General features: G+C 38.8%; 1 protein-coding gene across 2 annotated transcripts in view; it reads left to right on the top strand.

Annotated features, from left to right (window-relative positions):
- Positions 1-18,630, top strand: part of ANKS1B (ankyrin repeat and sterile alpha motif domain containing 1B) — a 1,101,801-nt gene that overhangs the window by 182,094 nt on the left and 901,077 nt on the right. For both annotated transcript variants that reach the window (XM_047867387.1, XM_047867386.1), the window contains exon 4: positions 3,492-3,788. In XM_047867387.1, the coding sequence (XP_047723343.1) occupies positions 3,492-3,788 (297 nt within the window). The remainder of the gene's footprint in view (positions 1-3,491; positions 3,789-18,630) is intronic.

The raw sequence follows: 18,630 nt of genomic DNA, 5'->3' as shown, positions 1-18,630 counted from the left end.
ATTATCATTTTTATAATTGATACATCCTTCCCATCTTTTGTCAGCTGATTTATTATTTCCTTTTTTCTGATGTCATGCATGTTTACAATTTATATTTCTCTGTATATTCATCTCTTCCCCCCCTTTTACCTCTTTCCTCCAACATTAGGGCAAAAACACGAAGAGCCTAGCTCATAAGTATATTCTCTTGCCATTTACCAAAATTTAAACATAACTAGTGTTAGTTTCCATTGGTTTTACTTTCCAAAGCAAGATGTTTTGGAAAATAGCTTTTGTTAGCTGTTTTTTTCCTACCACCCATTGTCTAGAAGTGTCCTATAGTTTTGGAGAACACCCATTTGGCTAAAAAAAAAAAAAAAAAAAAGAAGAAGAAGAAGAAGTAGGGATTAACTGTTCAAGAATGTTCATTGTAGATCTACTAGCAGTTATCAATCAGTTCTTCTTCAGAGTCTGTTTATTTGAAATTAGATTCTTTTAGATCACTTGTTAGTATGGATACAAGTATACAATCAGGCCTCTTATAAAGATAACACAGTTGTGGTCTTTCTCATGTGACAATACAAGTATGTATTCATCATGGATAAATTCTATGAGTATTTTCTTCTGAGTAAGTCTGGCATGGTTGAAATAATTTTTTTTGACTTCTGAACAATGATAATTGGTGTTAATAGACAAAGTTTCAATTTTGCACTTATAATATCCTATGCTAAGACCTCTGCAAAAGTAGAGAGGTCTTTGAGGAATGATTATTTCATAATTGCCATTTCTTTTTCTCAAAGAGGTGCTGTTTTGAAAATTGAATTTCTTTCCAACCAAGGGCAAATTTTATTTGGTCAGAAGGCATATATCTAGATCCTATTTTTATGGTGTAGAGTAGTAAAATTGATTTTCTTATCAGGCTTCTACAACTTAGCCAGATAAACAGGGAATGCAGACCTGTATCTGGTCAGTCTCTATGAGGAAGTAGACTGTAGCAATACATTCAAACTAAGAACGGGAATGACTGCCTCCAAAATGATGGAAGAAATAATGCCTCCAGCTGGATTCCCATCCATCAGATCTTAACTTTTTGGTGACTGCCTCCAGGGAGTATTTTTTTTTCTGGGCCTTATTCTTTGGTCTTCAAATGCCCTCTTCTGATACTTTTATTTGAAAGGTAAGTAGTAAGAAGCCTTTCGTAGTGCTCATTTAAAAATTTTTTTGCTACTCTGTCTTTAAGTTTTCAAATCCTTCCTCTGCTTTCAACTCTGTATTCTCAGCTTATCTGCATTCATCGGCCAGAGCAAGTCTGAGTTACTTTTAGGGACATTAAGATTTGTTCCGGTTTGAACCCTACTTACTCTTTTATTCATATGGTCAGAGCATATATCTAAGTATTTACTTCCTATTACAACTCAGGGTTCTTTTCAGCAAAATCTATAGAAATTCTGCTTTCAGATCACTAATTTCCTTTCTTCTTTGACAATATAATAATACTTGGCAGGCAGTGTGGTGTAGGAGAAATGAACCAATGTATATACTCATTCAGCAAATGACAGTAGTAATAGTTGTTATTGTGGAAGACGGTTTTAAGAGCACTGACCTTGGGTCTAGGCTACCTATGTTCAGATCCTGGCCCCAACACTAAAAGGCTGTATATTTGAGGGCAAGTTATTTAACTACTCAGTGCCTCAGTTCCTCATATATAAAATGGCAATAATGATAATATTCGTATCCATCTCACAGTGAGGTAAACGTAAATGTAACTTGTAAGTGAGTAAACATGTATGGAATGCAACTGTGCCTGGCACATAGTGTTAGTTATGATGATGACTCTGGTGATGGCAGCCCCTTTCTCAAACCCTCATTCAGGATCATTGCATTTTTGCTATTAAAATTTCTTGTTTACATTTTTCCTGACTAACGCTTCTACCTCCCGACATAGTCATATACCATCTATCTACACCATTTGCCTAAATGTACTGAAACATCCATCTACCTTATGAGTGGTTTAGTAAATTTTAATTCCAGCATAGTTAATATACTGTGTTATATTTGTTTCAGGTGTACATTGTAGTGATTCAGTAACTCAATTTATAACTCAGTGTTCATCTAGATAAGTGTACTCTTTTTTTTTAAGTAGTTTTTTCAAGTTTATTTTTGAGAGAGGCAGAGACAGCATGAATGGGGGAGGGGCAGAGAGAGAGGGAGAGAGAGGATCCTAAGCAAGCTCTGCACTGCCAGCACAGAACCCAATGCTGGGCTTGAACCCACGAAGCCTTGAAATCATGACCTGAGCCAAAACCAAGAGTTGGACACTTAACCCACTGAGCCACCCAGGCACCCCAAGATAAGTGTACTCTTAATCCCCTTCACCTATTTCACCCATCCCTCTACCCCGCTCCCCTCTCGTAACCATCTGTTTATTCTCTATAGTTAAGAGTCTGTTTTTTGGTTTGCTTCTTTTTTTTTCTCCTTTGTTCATTTCTTTCTTAAATTCCACATATGAGTAAAATCACATGGTGTTTGTCTTTCTTTGTCTTATTTCACTTAGCATTATATGCTCTAGATCTATCCAGGTACACTTTTTATCTTGCTAAACTTCTAGGAAAATCTTCTTGATTTTCCATTGGAACCCTTATTAGGTGTATATGTAATACTATGATACTTCTTGTAGATTGTCTGGCAATGGGTCTCAGTCTGTCTCTCAATCCATAATTACATTTCAGAATGATGCTGTTTAATCTGAGGGCCAGTATGTCTTCATTCTCTTTTTGCTAAAGGAGCAATAATTTGTACTTACATGGAAAATAAAATGAAACTTAATTTGGGAAATCATTCCGTAACTCTTTCATTATCAAGAATTTACCATTTCAAGTGCCTTTTGGAAAGCCAGTCTGTTAAAAGTATGTTATAATTCTTATTACTCTCTCTCATTAACAAATGTCATGGAGGTATGATGCATAGTACAGATAACACTGACCATCTGGGCCCAGCAGGGCCACTGACTAACATGGCTAAATCATTTATCGCTCTTGAAAATTGAAATATATAATATAGGGAAAAATTTGACTTTTCCTCTTAAAATGATTAAAATTGTGATTTTTTTTAAAAAATTTTTTTTCAACGTTTATTTATTTTTGGGACAGAGAGAGACAGAGCATGAACGGGGGAGGGGCAGAGAGAGAGGGAGACACAGAATCGGAAACAGGCTCCAGGCTCTGAGCCATCAGCCCAGAGCCTGACGCGGGGCTCGAACTCACAGACCGTGAGATCGTGACCTGGCTGAAGTCGGACGCCTAACCGACTGCACCACCCAGGCGCCCCAAAATTGTGATTTTTTTAATGCAATAAATGATAGATCCTTTTTATCAGATATTCTGTTAGGCATACTTATTAAAATAGATAAGTCATAAACTTGCATTTTAAAAGTATCTTTGGTTTTAAATTACTGTTTAGATTTTGATAACTGAATTTCTGAAAATCCTAATCTTACATCTTTGTCTTAACAGAACAATGAAAATGAAACTGCGCTACACTGTGCAGCTCAATATGGACACTCAGAAGTAGTTGCTGTTCTCCTAGAAGAGCTCACCGATCCTACCATCAGGAACAGTAAGCTAGAAACACCTTTGGACCTGGCAGCACTCTATGGACGACTTAGGGTGGTCAAAATGATCATCAGTGCACACCCTAACTTAATGAGCTGCAACACTAGAAAGCACACGCCACTACACCTTGCTGCTCGGAATGGTCACAAAGCAGTTGTTCAGGTGCTGTTGGAAGCAGGGATGGATGTGAGCTGTCAAGTGAGTCTCCTTTTAGCTTTGCATTGAAAGTGATGATGCTCTTGCTTTGCTTTGAGATGCAGATGTTAAAAGTTGTATGTAGAAATCTTATCATTTTAAAAAATTAAATTGTCCAGAAATATTTTTGTAACTACTACATTCAGTACACTGTGCCACGTACTGTTTGGAAATATGAAGAGATATAAGGAGTAATTTCTAACCTCATTCTAATTTTAGGGCTATAGGAGTGAAAAGTTATTACTAGAAGGCAGTTGTGTGTGGTATCATTAGTAATTGTTTCCTTTTTTTCCCAGTGTCTAGCACATAGCCTGACACACACTAGGAATACAGTCAAAGTTGAGTGAATGAATGAATGAATCACTCAAAATTCAGTTTAACATTTTTGAGTATGTATGTTGTGTTTAATATGTTGACACATTTAGAATCCGTTTTTTCACAGCCCCCCTGTGGGATTGAGAACTATTAAGTAACAGTTAAGAGATGAGGAATCAGATTCAAAGACTTAAGAAGCTTGCCTAAGGATGCATAGCTGATAAACCTAGAATATGAATTTATATTTACTGATTAAAGTCCAGGCCTCAGTAGTGTGCTGTCTATACATGATTAATGAAGGAATGATCACTCTGCCTAGGGCAATCAGAAAGAATTTTATTGGAGAGTTGTGATTTGAGCTTTGAAGCGTGGGTAACATTTGGGTAGGTTTTATTTCTCCACAAGGAAAGAGCAACCTACTTTTTTTTTTTAAAGGGCAACCTACTTTTATTATCTGTTTCAAGTTAACTCCAGTTCCAAGGTTAGCTTCTTTTTTCTTTAGCCATTTTTTCATTTTACTACTGTTTTTTTTTTTTTTTTTGTCTCCCAAGTCAGTGGCAGCATTTTTATCTTCCAGAGACCCTTTTGGTTCCTGTCAGATTGTGTCTTCTTCCCTGTGTATTAGTATGCTATTGCTGTATAACAAAGTCTCTTGAAACTTAATGGCTTAACATAATGACTACTCATTTAGCTCATAATTCTGTGGTTGGTGATTTAGTCTGAGCCTTGGTAGGTAGCTCTGTTTTGGCTGGGTTCTCTCATGTGTCTGGGGTCAATTATAGGTCATTTGAGTAGCTCTGTTATAGGATGTTGCCTGGGGTAATAGTGAGGCTGCCTTGTGTCTTTCATGATCCAGCAGGCTGCCTTGGGCTTGTTCATGACAGGGAACATAACAGTAATATGGTTCTATGTGCATGCATGTGTACACATGAGAGAAGGAAGGAGGGAGGGAACAGGAGTATACAAGGTCTCTTGAGGTCTAGACTGGGAGCAAGCATACTTACTGTCTTTTCTGCAGTGTTTGATTGGCCAACAGTTCACAAAGGCAGCTGAGATTCAAGGGTTGGGAAAAGAGATTGTACCTCTCAATTACAAGGGGGTGTGAATTATAAAAGGGGTGTGAATACCCAGAGGGAACAAATGCAGCCAGGTTTGTAACATTCCAAGTGGAATTAGTGTTCACAACTGTGGGGTTACTTTTCCTAGGAATTGTTTAGAGGTTGAATCTTGTGTCTGTGGGGGATTTTTCATTGAAGTTTTAAAAATCATAGGCCTTCCAATCCTACATTTAAGACTGGCACCCTAAAACAGACTTTTAATGAGAGCTTTGCCTGTATTATTTAGTTATTTAGATATTTATAAAACCTTTTTAAAAAGATGTTTGTTTATTTTTGAGAATGGGGGTAGGGGCAGAGAGAGAGGGGGCCAGGGGATCTGAAGCAGCTTCCATGCTGACATTAGAGAGCCCAATGCAGGACTCGATCTCACGAACTGTGAGATCATGACCTGAGCCAAAGTCGGATACTTAACTGACTGAGCCACTCAGGTGCCCTTATAAAATGTTTTCTTAATTTTTTAATTTATTCTACTTTAGCAGTCTTGAAAATCAGCACAAGAATTTTTGTAGCCTTCATATTAAAAAAAGCAACAACTTTCCCCTCAAAGGGGTATTGAAATGAGATACATATTTACTATTGTAAACATACTTTCTCTAGAAGTATGTAAACATACTTTCTCTAGAAGTATGTAAACATACTTTCTCTAGAAGTATGTAAACATACTTTCTCTAGAAGTATGTAAACATACTTTCTCTAGAAGTATGTTTAATGATAAGCTAGATATTTATTTTCTTTATGTTGAATTTCTTTAATCTAGAATTACTGCTTTGATAACACTTCTGGAATACTTTTAAATTTGGTGGCTCAGAGTAGTTTATAACCAAAGACTTTACGATGACTGCGATCAGTAACACACTTCATGTCCATGGCCAAAATGTTTTCATATTTTGTACTAGATGACATGGCCAGAAGAGAAAGAGTCTGGATTCAATTTTATATGTATATGGTACATCTTTTCTTATAGAAAATACTACTTACTGTATTTTGTGCTTTTGGAGAATTGAAGATAAGTAAGATCTCTGCCCAAAACTTAGTGGAGGACACAGAAACTTGCAAGAATAACTCCTATACATGACATATTAAAATAAATAGTAGGGCAAAGTGCTAAGGACATAGCAGTGAAGAAAATATGGATTGTAATATGGAGGACTTGAAGAGACATTGATAGAGTGATATTTGAAGAGGGCCTTGAAGGTCTTTAGGATTTTGAATTTAGATATAACTTAGCTTGCAGATGTGCATTGTATGTGGTCAAAAGAGTGTTTTAAGATATTGAATTTGAATGCTTTTATATGGGCTGTATACCTCCTAAGGTCCCAACCTTTCTCTACCATCATTGCCAGATTCATTCCTTTAGATTTTCTACTTTGCTCATATAGCATTTGGGTTTGTTACTACACGTATCAGGTGAAAGGGGCACAGTATGTTTAGACCACTATGAACTTAATCAGAAGCATCAAGGCTGGTACCTGATGCTCACTCTATGATTTCATCTTGAAGGTTTTCTAGAAGTAGAGCTGACAGCATATTCTAAAATATATTTTGATGAGTTGAATCTTTCAGCATTTAGTTAGGCTTAGTTGATGTTTTTTTGTTATTATTGCTTTGTTCATAGAAAACATGTTTTCCTTTTGTTTAATTGCCTTTTTTTGGGTCAGTGTTTAATTTTATTATGTGATTCAAATGAATTATCATCAAGTTTGCCCATCAGATTCACTGCAAAATGTTTTAATATCAAATTTGAAATTGGTATTTTTTGATAATACCAGACAGTAACCTTGAACTGTTTGAATGACTTTAATATTCATTAAATCGCTCTAGCTAACAAGTTGGAAGTTACCAGTATTAAAAATAATCCCATTTGGTAAATCACAGCAATACACTATTAGACTTTAATTATATTCAAGTCATTATGAATAATTCTTTAAAATTTAGAGATGGCTCTGGAAGATTTGTCTTTTCCTTGTAATTACAAATGTTTTAAGATGCATAATTTGTGTTAGTATTTTCTGTAGAAGTTTTGGTTTCTGCTTCATTTATCTCTGAGCAGTTTTGAATTATAACACATATTTGAACTAGTGAGAAAAACAATTTAATTCCAGCTTAGGTGAATTTCAAATTATATTTATGTATAAACCCTTAATCCTAAAGGATTTCTTAATAAAGAGAATCTGTCATATTGAGATATTAAGAAAATGAGTTTTAACTGGCAAGAGTCTCTTGAAATTAGTAATCATTTTTATGGATTTCAAACCTGATTTGAGTAAGTGGGTAGTAACTCCAAAGACCATGGACTCTTTTTATGCTAGTTCTTTAACTGTATTTCTTGCAAGCTTCTCTTATTAAAATTTAAAAAGTTAAGGACTAGCAAAATACTAAGTCAACTGGATTTTATTTTAATATTAAAGGAAATGAAAGTAAAATTATAGAAAATTAATAACAAAGAGTACAAGTTCCCGTACTAGGAGCTGTTAAGATATAAAGCTGAGTAAGGTACCATTTTTGTTCTCTAATTGCTTATAGTGGCAGGAGAAATGTGTGCCTAAATGGATAGATTACATTTTAATAATCCACTCACTCTCCTTCTTTCCTAGATAATTATTTAAAATTTTTCCTTTCTTCCCCAAACTTTAACTCTTTCCTCCCTGTTATTTCTCTGTGATCTTGACTTTGCTTTTACTTAACTGAGAAAATAGAAGCTATTATATATTTGAACCACCACATTTACCAGTGGATGTGTATCTGCCTTCCTTCCTGGTGCTTTAAATGAACTTTTTAGGTTTATCCCTAAGGCTGAGTCCTCTACTTGTGCACTGGATCCTCCCCTTAAAATACTATGCATTTCCCCCCCTTTCAATTGCATCATCTTTATAGGGACACAAAGATTTTACATTTCCCATCTTAAAAAAAAAACAACTCTTTCTTGAACCCACATTTCCCTCTAGTTCTTGTTCCCTTTTTCTGATCCCCTTCATAACAACATATTTAAAGAGTTGATTTTACTCATTATATCAAATTTCTTTCCCCCATTCTCTCTTGAAGCTACTACTCCATCTCTCTCACTCTTTAAGTGTTTTTCCCTTTGGTGAAGGTGACTAATGACTGCCATATTGTTAGATCCAACAGCCAATTCTTTGTCATCATTTTACTTGATTTATCATTGGCATTGACAAATCTCCCTCCTCTTTGAAAGGCTTTTTTCTTTTGACATCTGAGTCACCATTCTCTCTTGTTTCTCTGCTCCTTCTTGGTCTCACTTTAGGTAGAGTCTAAGACCTTGACTGCCTTTCATTTAGCCTTGCAGCTAGATAAATCTGTCAGGCCTCACAAACCTGTTATCCATAGGAGTTGGTAAAGGATTAAACCTTTCTGTTTTCTGTCCTCTTTTGTAAAGTCACACCTCTCTGTCCTCAGCCAGGCTTTGTTTAATTTCTTGCCAGTAGATCTTTACACTGTAACTCTGTAAACCCCTGTAATAGTTAGCTATTGACATTGCCACAATATTCTGTACAATAAACACAGAAATCTCAGTAGTATATAATAGTAAGCAATGGCCTTTTTTTCTCATTCACAGGTTTGCAGGTAATCTGGGGAAACTCTGCTTCAGGCTGTAAGTTAGCTTGCTCTGCTCTATGTATATATTCCCTTTTTCCTGGGACTAGCCAGGACATGGCCTAAGTAAGCTCAACCAACAAGGCACATTTTAGTCTCTACTTGTATCATGTAGATGCCATACATTGGCTAAAGCAAGTCACAAAGCTAAGTCCCAGATTAAGGGGTGGGGAAATATACTTCAGCCATGTAAGTGGATGGCGCTGCAGTCATATGACAAAGGGCATATGAAACAAGGAGCGAATAGTGTAATCTACTCCATCCCTATTCCATGGTTAACTGCTCTCATCTTCCTGATCTCTAAGTATCAGTGTGTCCCAGGGCTTAGTACTTAGACTTCTTTTCTTCTCTGTCTGTACTTACTTTCTAGTTGACCTCATCCAATCCCTTGACTTCGACTGACATCTTTGTCTGACAGTAACCAAATTTATTCATCTTGGACCTTACCCTGAGTTCTAAATTAGGTACATAATTGCCTGCTAAACATATCTATTGGATGACTAGTGGGCATCCAAGCAACATTTCCAAAACTGAGCATCTAGCTTCCATAATTCCTTTCCCCCAGATTTGCCCATCTTCCAGTCTTTCCCATTTCAGCAAATGGCATTACCATCCTGCTAGTTGTTTGGCCCCCAGACAGAATTTCTTTCATATTTTACACGCAGTTCCTCAAAAAATCCTATTGGCTTTGTGCTCAAAATATATCTAGAATTTCACTACTTTTCATGCCCTCTACTATCACCACTATAGCTTAAGTCTTGTACATCTCCTGCCTCCTGCCTGGTTTCCCTGCTTTTTTCTTTGCCTCCATATTAGTCTGCTCAGGCAACCATAACAAAATCCCAAAACTGGGCATCTTAAACAACACATATTTATTTTCTCAGTTCTAGAGGCTGGAAAGTCTAAAATTCTGGCCGATTCTGTTTCTGGTGAGAGCTCTCTTTCTGGCTTGTAGATGACTGCCTTCTTGTTGTGTCCTCAAATGGTCTTTTGTGCAGAGAGCGAGCGAGCGAGTGAGAGAGCTCTGGTGTGTCCAACTCTTATAAGGACACAAATCCCGTGAGAAAGGTTCCTACTCTTATGACCTCATTTAACGTTAATTACTTCCAGAAATGCCCTGTTTTCAAATACAGTTGCACTGTGGGTTAAAGGTTCAACATATGAATTTGGGGGTAAGGGGTGGACACAAACATTCAGCCCGTAACAGATTCTTTTCAATCTGTTTTTAACAAAGCAGCCATTAAACTAAACCAGATTATATCACTTTACTGCTCAAAAAACCTCCAGTGGCTTTCCATCTCACTCGGAGCAGAAGCCAAATTCCTCACAGTGGCTGACAGGTGTCTTATACAACTTAGTTCCACTGCCTTTTTGAAGCCACCTCTAACTATCCTTTGCCATTTTTTCACTTAGCTTAGCCCTAGTGGTATTGTTGCTCTTGCTGGAACATACCAGATAAGCTTCTGCCTCAAGGCCTTTGCTTTACTAACCCACATGACTTCTACCTGTGCTTTCTTCAGGTGTCTGGTCAAATGTTACCTTACCAGGGAAGCCTTCCCTGACCTATCTGACTCACCACTCAAGCAGCTTCTTTTCCTTCCCTTTAACTGAAAATCCATCTTCCCTATTGGGACACCATATTCCCACCAGCAATCTCAGGCCAGGCTACTAGGCACTATGCTACATAAACAAGACAATTTGTTCCCTGTCCTCATGGAGTTGAAGGATTAGTAGAGAAAACAGGAACTAAAACTATAAATGAAAATTGCCAATTGTATTAGTGCCATAAAGGAAATACACTAGTTGCTATGATTTTGAAGGAAGGCATGGGGATGTCTCTCTTAGGATGTGCCACTTAATTGGTCCTAGCCCAAGATGGTTTATAAGAAAGAGAATATACATAGAGAGAAGTTGAATGAATACTCAGAGAATTTCTGGAAAAAGAAAACATTATAAGAGGGGTGCAGAATAGTACAGTTACATATAATCAGTCATTTACCATGTATTTATGGGGTGCCTGCTTTGTGCCAGGCATTGCCTACTATGTGCCAGAGAATATAGTAGTAACAGAATAGAAATTGTGCCTACAGAAGGGAAGATGACTCTATAAAGGTATGGAGTAAAGAACAGTGAGATATGGGAGAGGAACTCAAAGTTATAGCAGTTCACAGGAAATTTCTTTGGTTGGCTGTTTTATTGCCAGGTTGTGGAAAAGTGTGTATTTTTATGTAGAGTGCAAGGATCCAAAGAAGAGACTGAAATTGAAGACGCAAGAGAAAGGGTGAAGATACTTCATGAAATTCAAGAAGTGGCAGGACGTGATAGATAAGAGCAAAGTAGAGGATTAGCTGTAAGGAGGATAACAGAAGAAAGGACAGGTAAAGACAGAGGCTGGAATTACCTTACGTTAAATAGGAAAAGTCTGCCTTTGAATAGGAGGTACATTATTTCTGAATTATTTGAAGACACATTTCTCTTATGCCACCCCCCTCCTCAATCTGAACTTTCTTATAACCTTTAGCTATTCTTCACATGATGTTTTTCTGTCTTTTGTCATTTGGGACCCTCTTCTCTGGGTACATTTCAATCTGCCAACGTTCCTGTAAAAGTTTATTACCTACAGTTGAACACTGTATTCTAGCTATAGTCTAGCTAATGCAGGATACAAAAGAACAGTTTCTTCCCAGCTTCCTCTGAAATCATGTGCAGTAAAACCTTGGCTTGTGAGGATAATTTGTTCTGGAAATGTGCTTGTAATCCAAAGCACTTGTATATCAAAGCAAATTTCCCCATAAGAAATAATGGAAACTCAGATGATTTGTTCCACAACCTAAAAATATTCATATGAAAATGATTAGTTCTGTAACATATTACAAAATAATAAAGAAAATACAAAATATAAAGAAAAATAACCAAATTAACCTGCATTTACCTTTGAAAACCTTTATGGCTGGTGTGAGGGAGACAAGAAAGGAAGGTTATTGGGTAGGATAACTTTCACTGTCACTAGTGGAATCACTTCTATCTGTTGGCTCAGTGAAATAAGTCTTTTTCTTTTCATGCAACTTTAACAGGGAACTTATCCAGTGACACTTGCTTTTGCTTCCTTTTGAGGATCTCGCAGAAATGTGAATTGCGCTGTTGTGAAATAGATTCATCACTCTCATTGCTACAGCCTTATTTGGGTGGTGCTTTCCTACAAAATTTTGCATTGTTTCCCACGTTTCACACATGTCCCTAATCTCATTTGAAGTGTGGGATTGCTCCACCTTTTTTTCCTCCTGCTCTGCAGATGAGATGCAGATGTAGACTTATAAAATCTTGCAATTTCAACCATTCACATACCTGATTTATACTTCTCGATGACTTCTGTCTTCACTTCCACTGTAATCATCTCCTTCTTACTGCCTGTCTTTTCAACCTTTTTCTGCATGGCCATTGTATATGCTCCCTTGGATGGTGACTACAGTACAGTATTAATAAACTCTTGTCATACACTGTTTTTAATGTAACTGGCAATAAGGCAACAGAGGAAAGGGTCTATGTCTGTAGGCAGCCTGACCTAGAATGAAGCAGAGCCTTCTTAAACTTATTCTTGTATGGAAAAGTGAAGGACCGTCCGTCAGTGCTTTGAAGTGACAAAAAATACACTAGTGCTAGTTGTGGGCATCTTCCAACGTTCTGAAAAATCATTGATTTCTGCCAAACATCATGGCCTGAGACCAAGCATCTGAGCTTGGGAGATGATCACCCAGAGTCTGCAGCAAGACAGAGAGAAGAACTATTGGCTCAGTTGTGATCATATGCCATTTGGCATCACTTAATTACTTGTATTACAAGACATCGTTTGTTAAATTAAAAATTATTCGAAATGTTTGCTTGTCTTGTGGAACATTCACAGAACAAGTTACTTGCAATCCAAGGTCTTACTGTATTTTTAAAGGCTAGGATGTTCTTATATTTTAAATTCTTTTATGCTAAGAGATGCCCATAGGGCTAATTGTACTAGCCAGGGTGCCTGTGGTTGTTACTGCCGAGTTAAATGCCATTCTAGTTGGCTTTTCGTTATCTCCGTTGAAGTTATCTTTATTCACAGGTTCTTTCTTACAATAGTTATGGGTCTTGCTTCTCATAGTTTTCATCTCCACTGGTACCTGTGCTATTTTCTCTACTGATCATCACACAGTCTTTATAACTTGTCATCTTTGTTCTGTTTTCTCCTTTAATAAAGAACTGGTCTTCCTTTATCTGGTCACTCTCTTTTGTAAGCTCAGGAGGACTATGTTAGAGTGTTAAATTCAGAAGGGGGAACCAGTGCAGACAAGCTCTGACATCTCTACATCTCTTTTCTATCTGCTGTTTTGGCAGTCTGGTGGAATACATAACCCAAGAAACCATTTTAAAACACCTTGAAATTCTGTATAAGATCTCTTTATATGTGTGATTGAACTTCCCACAGAAGCCACAGGAATACATAGGGCTAAAAACAAAAAGGAAAGAAAAACTCTGGACTTAAAACATGGTTTCAGGTCGGCGGCAAGATGGCGGCTTAGGAGGACGCTGGGCTCACCGCACGTCCTGCTGATCACTTAGATTCCATCTACACCTGCCTAAATAACCCAGAAAACCGCCAGAGGATTAGCAGAACAGAGTCGCCGGAGCCAAACGCAGACGAGAGGCCCACGGAAGAGGGTAGGAAGGGTGGCGAGGCGGTGCGCGCTCCACGGACTGGCGGGAGGGAGCCGGGGCGGAGGGGCGGCTCGCCGGCCAAGCAGAGCCCCCGAGTCGGGCTTGCAAAAGCGGAGGGGCCGGGCGGACTGTGTTCCGACAGCAAGCGCGACTTAGCGTCTGGGAGGTCAGAAATTAACAGCTCTGCTCGGAAAGCGGGAAGGCTGGAGGACAAAGGGAGGGAGAGCTGCTGAGCCCCCTGACAACAGAGCTCAGTTTGGTGGGGAACAAAGGCGCTCGCCAGCGCCATTTCCCCCGCCCATCCCCCAGCCGAAATCCCAAAGGGAACCGGTTCCTGCCAGGGAACTTGCTCGCTCCGCGCAAACACCCAACTCTGCGCTTCTGCGGAGCCAAACCTCCGGCAGCGGATCTGACTCCCTCCCGCTGCCACAGGGCCCCTCCTGAAGTGGATCACCTAAGGAGAAGCGATCTAAGCCTGCCCCTCCTGCCCCCGAGCACCTTGCCTACCCACCCCAGCTAATACGCCAAATCCCCAGCATCACAAGCCTGGCAGGGTGCAAGTAGCCCAGACGAGCCACACCACCCCACAGTGAATCCCGCCCCTAGGAGAGGGGAAGAGAAGGCACACACCAGTCTGACTGTGGCCCCAGCGGTGGGCTGGGGGCAGACATCAGGTCTGACTGCGGCCCCGCCCACCAACTCCAGGTATACACCACAGCACAGGGGAAGTGCCCTGCAGGTCCTCACCACGCCAGGGACTATCCAAAATGACCAAGCGGAAGAACTCCCCTCAGAAGAATCTCCAGGAAATAACAACAGCTAATGAGCTGATCAAAAAGGATTTAAATAATATAACAGAAAGTGAATTTAGAATAATAGTCATAAAATTAATCGCTGGGCTTGAAAACAGTATACAGGACAGCAGAGAATCTCTTGCTACAGAGATCAAGGGACTAAGGAACAGTCACGAGGAGCTGAAAAACGCTTTAAACGAAATGCATAACAAAATGGAAACCACCACAGCTCGGCTTGAAGAGGCAGAGGAGAGAATAGGTGAACTAGAAGATAAAGTTATGGAAAAAGAGGAAGCTGAGAAAAAGAGAGATAAAAAAATCCAGGAGTATGAGGGGAAAATTAGAGAATTAAGTGATACACTAAAAAGAAATAATATACGCATAAATGGTATCCCAGAGGAGGAAGAGAGAGGGAAAGGTGCTGAAGGGGTACTTGAAGAAATCATAGCTGAGAACTTCCCTGAACTGGGGAAGGAAAAAGGCATTGAAATCCAAGAGGCACAGAGAACTCCCTTCAGACGTAACTTGAATCGATCTTCTGCAAGACATATCATAGTGAAACTGGCAAAATACAAGGATAAAGAGAAAATTCTGAAAGCAGCAAGGGGTAAACGTGCCCTCACATATAAAGGGAGACCTATAAGACTCGTGACTGATCTCTCTTTTGAAACGTGGCAGGCCAGAAAGAATTGGCACGAGATTTTCAGGGTGCTAGACAGAAAAAATATGCAGCCAAGAATCCTTTATCCAGCAAGTCTGTCATTTAGAATAGAAGGAGAGATAAAGGTCTTCCCAAACAAACAAAAACTGAAGGAATTTGTCACCACTAAACCAGCCCTACAAGAGATCCTAAGGGGGACCCTGTGAGACAAAGTCCCAGAGACATCACTATAAGCATAAAACATACAGACATCACAATGACGCTAAACCCGTATCTTTCTATAATAACACTGAATGTAAATGGATTAAATGCGCCAACCAAAAGACATAGGGTATCAGAATGGATAAAAAAACAAGACCCATCTATTTGCTGTCTACAAGAGACTCATTTTAGACCTGAGGACACCTTTAGATTGAGAGTGAGGGGATGGAGAACTATTTATCATGCGACTGGAAGCCAAAAGAAAGCTGGAGTAGCCATACTTATATCAGACAAACTAGACTTTAAATTAAAGGCTGTAACAAGAGATGAAGAAGGACATTATATAATAGTTACAGGGTCTATCCATCAAGAAGAGCTAACAATTATCAATGTCTATGCACCGAATACCGGAGCCCCCAAATATATAAAACAATTACTCATAAACATAAGCAACCTTATTGATAAGAATGTGGTAATTGCAGGGGACTTTAATACACCACTTACAGAAATGGATAGATCAACTAGACACACGGTCAATAAAGAAACAAGGGCCCTGAATGAGACATTGGATGAGATGGACTTGACAGATATATTTAGAACTCTGCATCCCAAAGCAACAGAATATACTTTCTTCTCGAGTGCACATGGAACATTCTCCAAGATAGATCATATACTGGGTCACAAAACAGCCCTTCATAAGTTTACAAGAATTGAAATTATACCATGCTTACTTTCAGACCACAATGCCATGAAGCTTGAAATCAACCACAGAAAAAAGTCTGGAAAACCTCCAAAAGCATGGAGGTTAAAGAACACCCTACTAACGAATGAGTGGGTCAACCAGGCAATTAGAGAAGAAATTAAAAAATATATGGAAACAAACGAAAATGAAAATACAACAATCCAAACGCTTTGGGACGCAGCAAAGGCAGTCCTGAGAGGAAAATACATTGCAATCCAGGCCTATCTCAAGAAACAAGAAAAATCCCAAATACAAAATCTAACAGCACACCTAAAGGAACTAGAAGCAGAACAGCAAAGGCAGCCTAAGCCCAGCAGAAGAAGAGAAATAATAAAGATCAGAGCAGAAATAAACAATATAGAAACTAAAAAAACTGTAGAGCAGATCAACGAAACCAAGAGTTGGTTTTTTGAAAAAATAAACAAAATTGACAAACCTCTAGCCAGGCTTCTCAAAAAGAAAAGGGAGATGACCCAAATAGATAAAATCATGAATGAAAATGGAACTATTACAACCAATCCCTCAGAGATACAAACAATTATCAGGGAATACTATGAAAACTTATATGCCAACAAATTGGACAACCTGGAAGAAATGGACGAATTCCTGAACACCCACACGCTTCAAAAACTCAATCAGGAGGAAATAGAAAGCTTGAACAGACCCATAACCAGCGAAGAAATTGAATCGGTTATCAAAAATCTCCCAACAAATAAGAGTCCAGGACCAGATGGCTTCCCAGGGGAGTTCTACCAGACGTTTAAAGCAGAGATAATACCTATCCTTCTCAAGCTATTCCAAGAAATAGAAAGGGAAGGAAAACTTCCAGACTCATTCTATGAAGCCAGTATTACTTTGATTCCTAAACCAGACAGAGACCCAGTAAAAAAAGAGAACTACAGGCCAATATCCCTGATGAATATGGATGCAAAAATTCTCAATAAGATACTAGCAAATCGAATTCAACGGCATATAAAAAGAATTATTCACCATGATCAAGTGGGATTCATTCCTGGGATGCAGGGCTGGTTCAACATTCGCAAATCAATCAACGTGATACATCACATTAACAAAAAAAGAGAGAAGAACCATATGATCCTGTCAATCGATGCAGAAAAGGCCTTCGACAAAATCCAGCACCCTTTCTTAATAAAAACCCTTGAGAAAGTCGGGATAGAAGGAACATACTTAAAGATCATAAAAGCCATTTATGAAAAGCCCACAGCTAACATCATCCTCAACGGGGAAAAACTGAAAGCTTTTTCCCTGAGATCAGGAACACGACAAGGATGCCCACTCTCACCGCTGCTGTTTAACATAGTGCTGGAAGTTCTAGCATCAGCAATCAGACAACAAAAGGAAATCAAAGGCATCAAAATTGGCAAAGATGAAGTCAAGCTTTCGCTTTTTGCAGATGACATGATATTATACATGGAAAATCCGATAGACTCCACCAAAAGTCTGCTAGAACTGATACAGGAATTCAGCAAAGTTGCAGGCTACAAAATCAATGTACAGAAATCAGTTGCATTCTTATACACTAACAATGAAGCAACAGAAAGACAAATAAACTGATCCCATTCACAATTGCACCAAGAAGCATAAAATACCTAGGAATAAATCTAACCAAAGATGTAAAGGATCTGTATGCTGAAAACTATAGAAAGCTTATGAAGGAAATTGAAGAAGATTTAAAGAAATGGAAAGACATTCCCTGCTCATGGATTGGAAAAATAAATATTGTCAAAATGTCAATACTACCCAAAGCTATCTACACATTCAATGCAATCCCAATCAAAATTGCACCAGCATTCTTCTCGAAACTAGAACAAGCAATCCTAAAATTCATATGGAACCACAAAAGGCCCCGAATAGCCAAAGGAATTTTGAAGAAGAAGACCAAAGCAGGAGGCATCACAATCCCAGACTTTAGCCTCTACTACAAAGCTGTCATCATCAAGACAGCATGGTATTGGCACCAAAACAGACACATAGACCAATGGAATAGAATAGAAACCCCAGAACTAGACCCACAAACGTATGGCCAACTCATCTTTGACAAAGCAGGAAAGAACATCCAATGGAAAAAAGACAGCCTCTTTAACAAATGGTGCTGGGAGAACTGGACAGCAACATGCAGAAGGTTGAAACTAGACCACTTTCTCACACCATTCACAAAAATAAACTCAAAATGGATAAAGGACCTAAATGTGAGACAGGAAACCATCAAAACCTTAGAGGAGAAAGCAGGAAAAGACCTCTCTGACCTCAGCCGTAGCAATCTCTTACTGGACACATCCCCAAAGGCAAGGGAATTAAAAGCAAAAGTGAATTACTGGGACCTTATGAAGATAAAAAGCTTCTGCACAGCCAAGGAAACAACCAACAAAACTAAAAGGCAACCAACGGAATGGGAAAAGATATTCGCAAATGACATATCGGACAAAGGGCTAGTATCCAAAATCTATAAAGAGCTCACCAAACTCCACACCCGAAAAACAAATAACCCAGTGAAGACATGGGCAGAAAACATGAATAGACACTTCTCTAAAGAAGACATCCGGATGGCCAACAGGCACATGAAAAGATGTTCAGCGTCGCTCCTTATCAGGGAAATACAAATCAAAACCACACTCAGGTATCACCTCACGCCAGTCAGAGTGGCCAAAATGAACAAATCCGGAGACTATAGATGCTGGAGAGGATGTGGAGA

Source organism: Prionailurus viverrinus, chromosome B4 (genome assembly GCF_022837055.1).
Source record: "Prionailurus viverrinus isolate Anna chromosome B4, UM_Priviv_1.0, whole genome shotgun sequence".
Taxonomy (NCBI): domain Eukaryota; kingdom Metazoa; phylum Chordata; class Mammalia; order Carnivora; family Felidae; genus Prionailurus; species Prionailurus viverrinus.
Note: the sequence above shows the minus strand (reverse complement) of the source record. Positions and strands in the feature narration are given on the sequence as shown.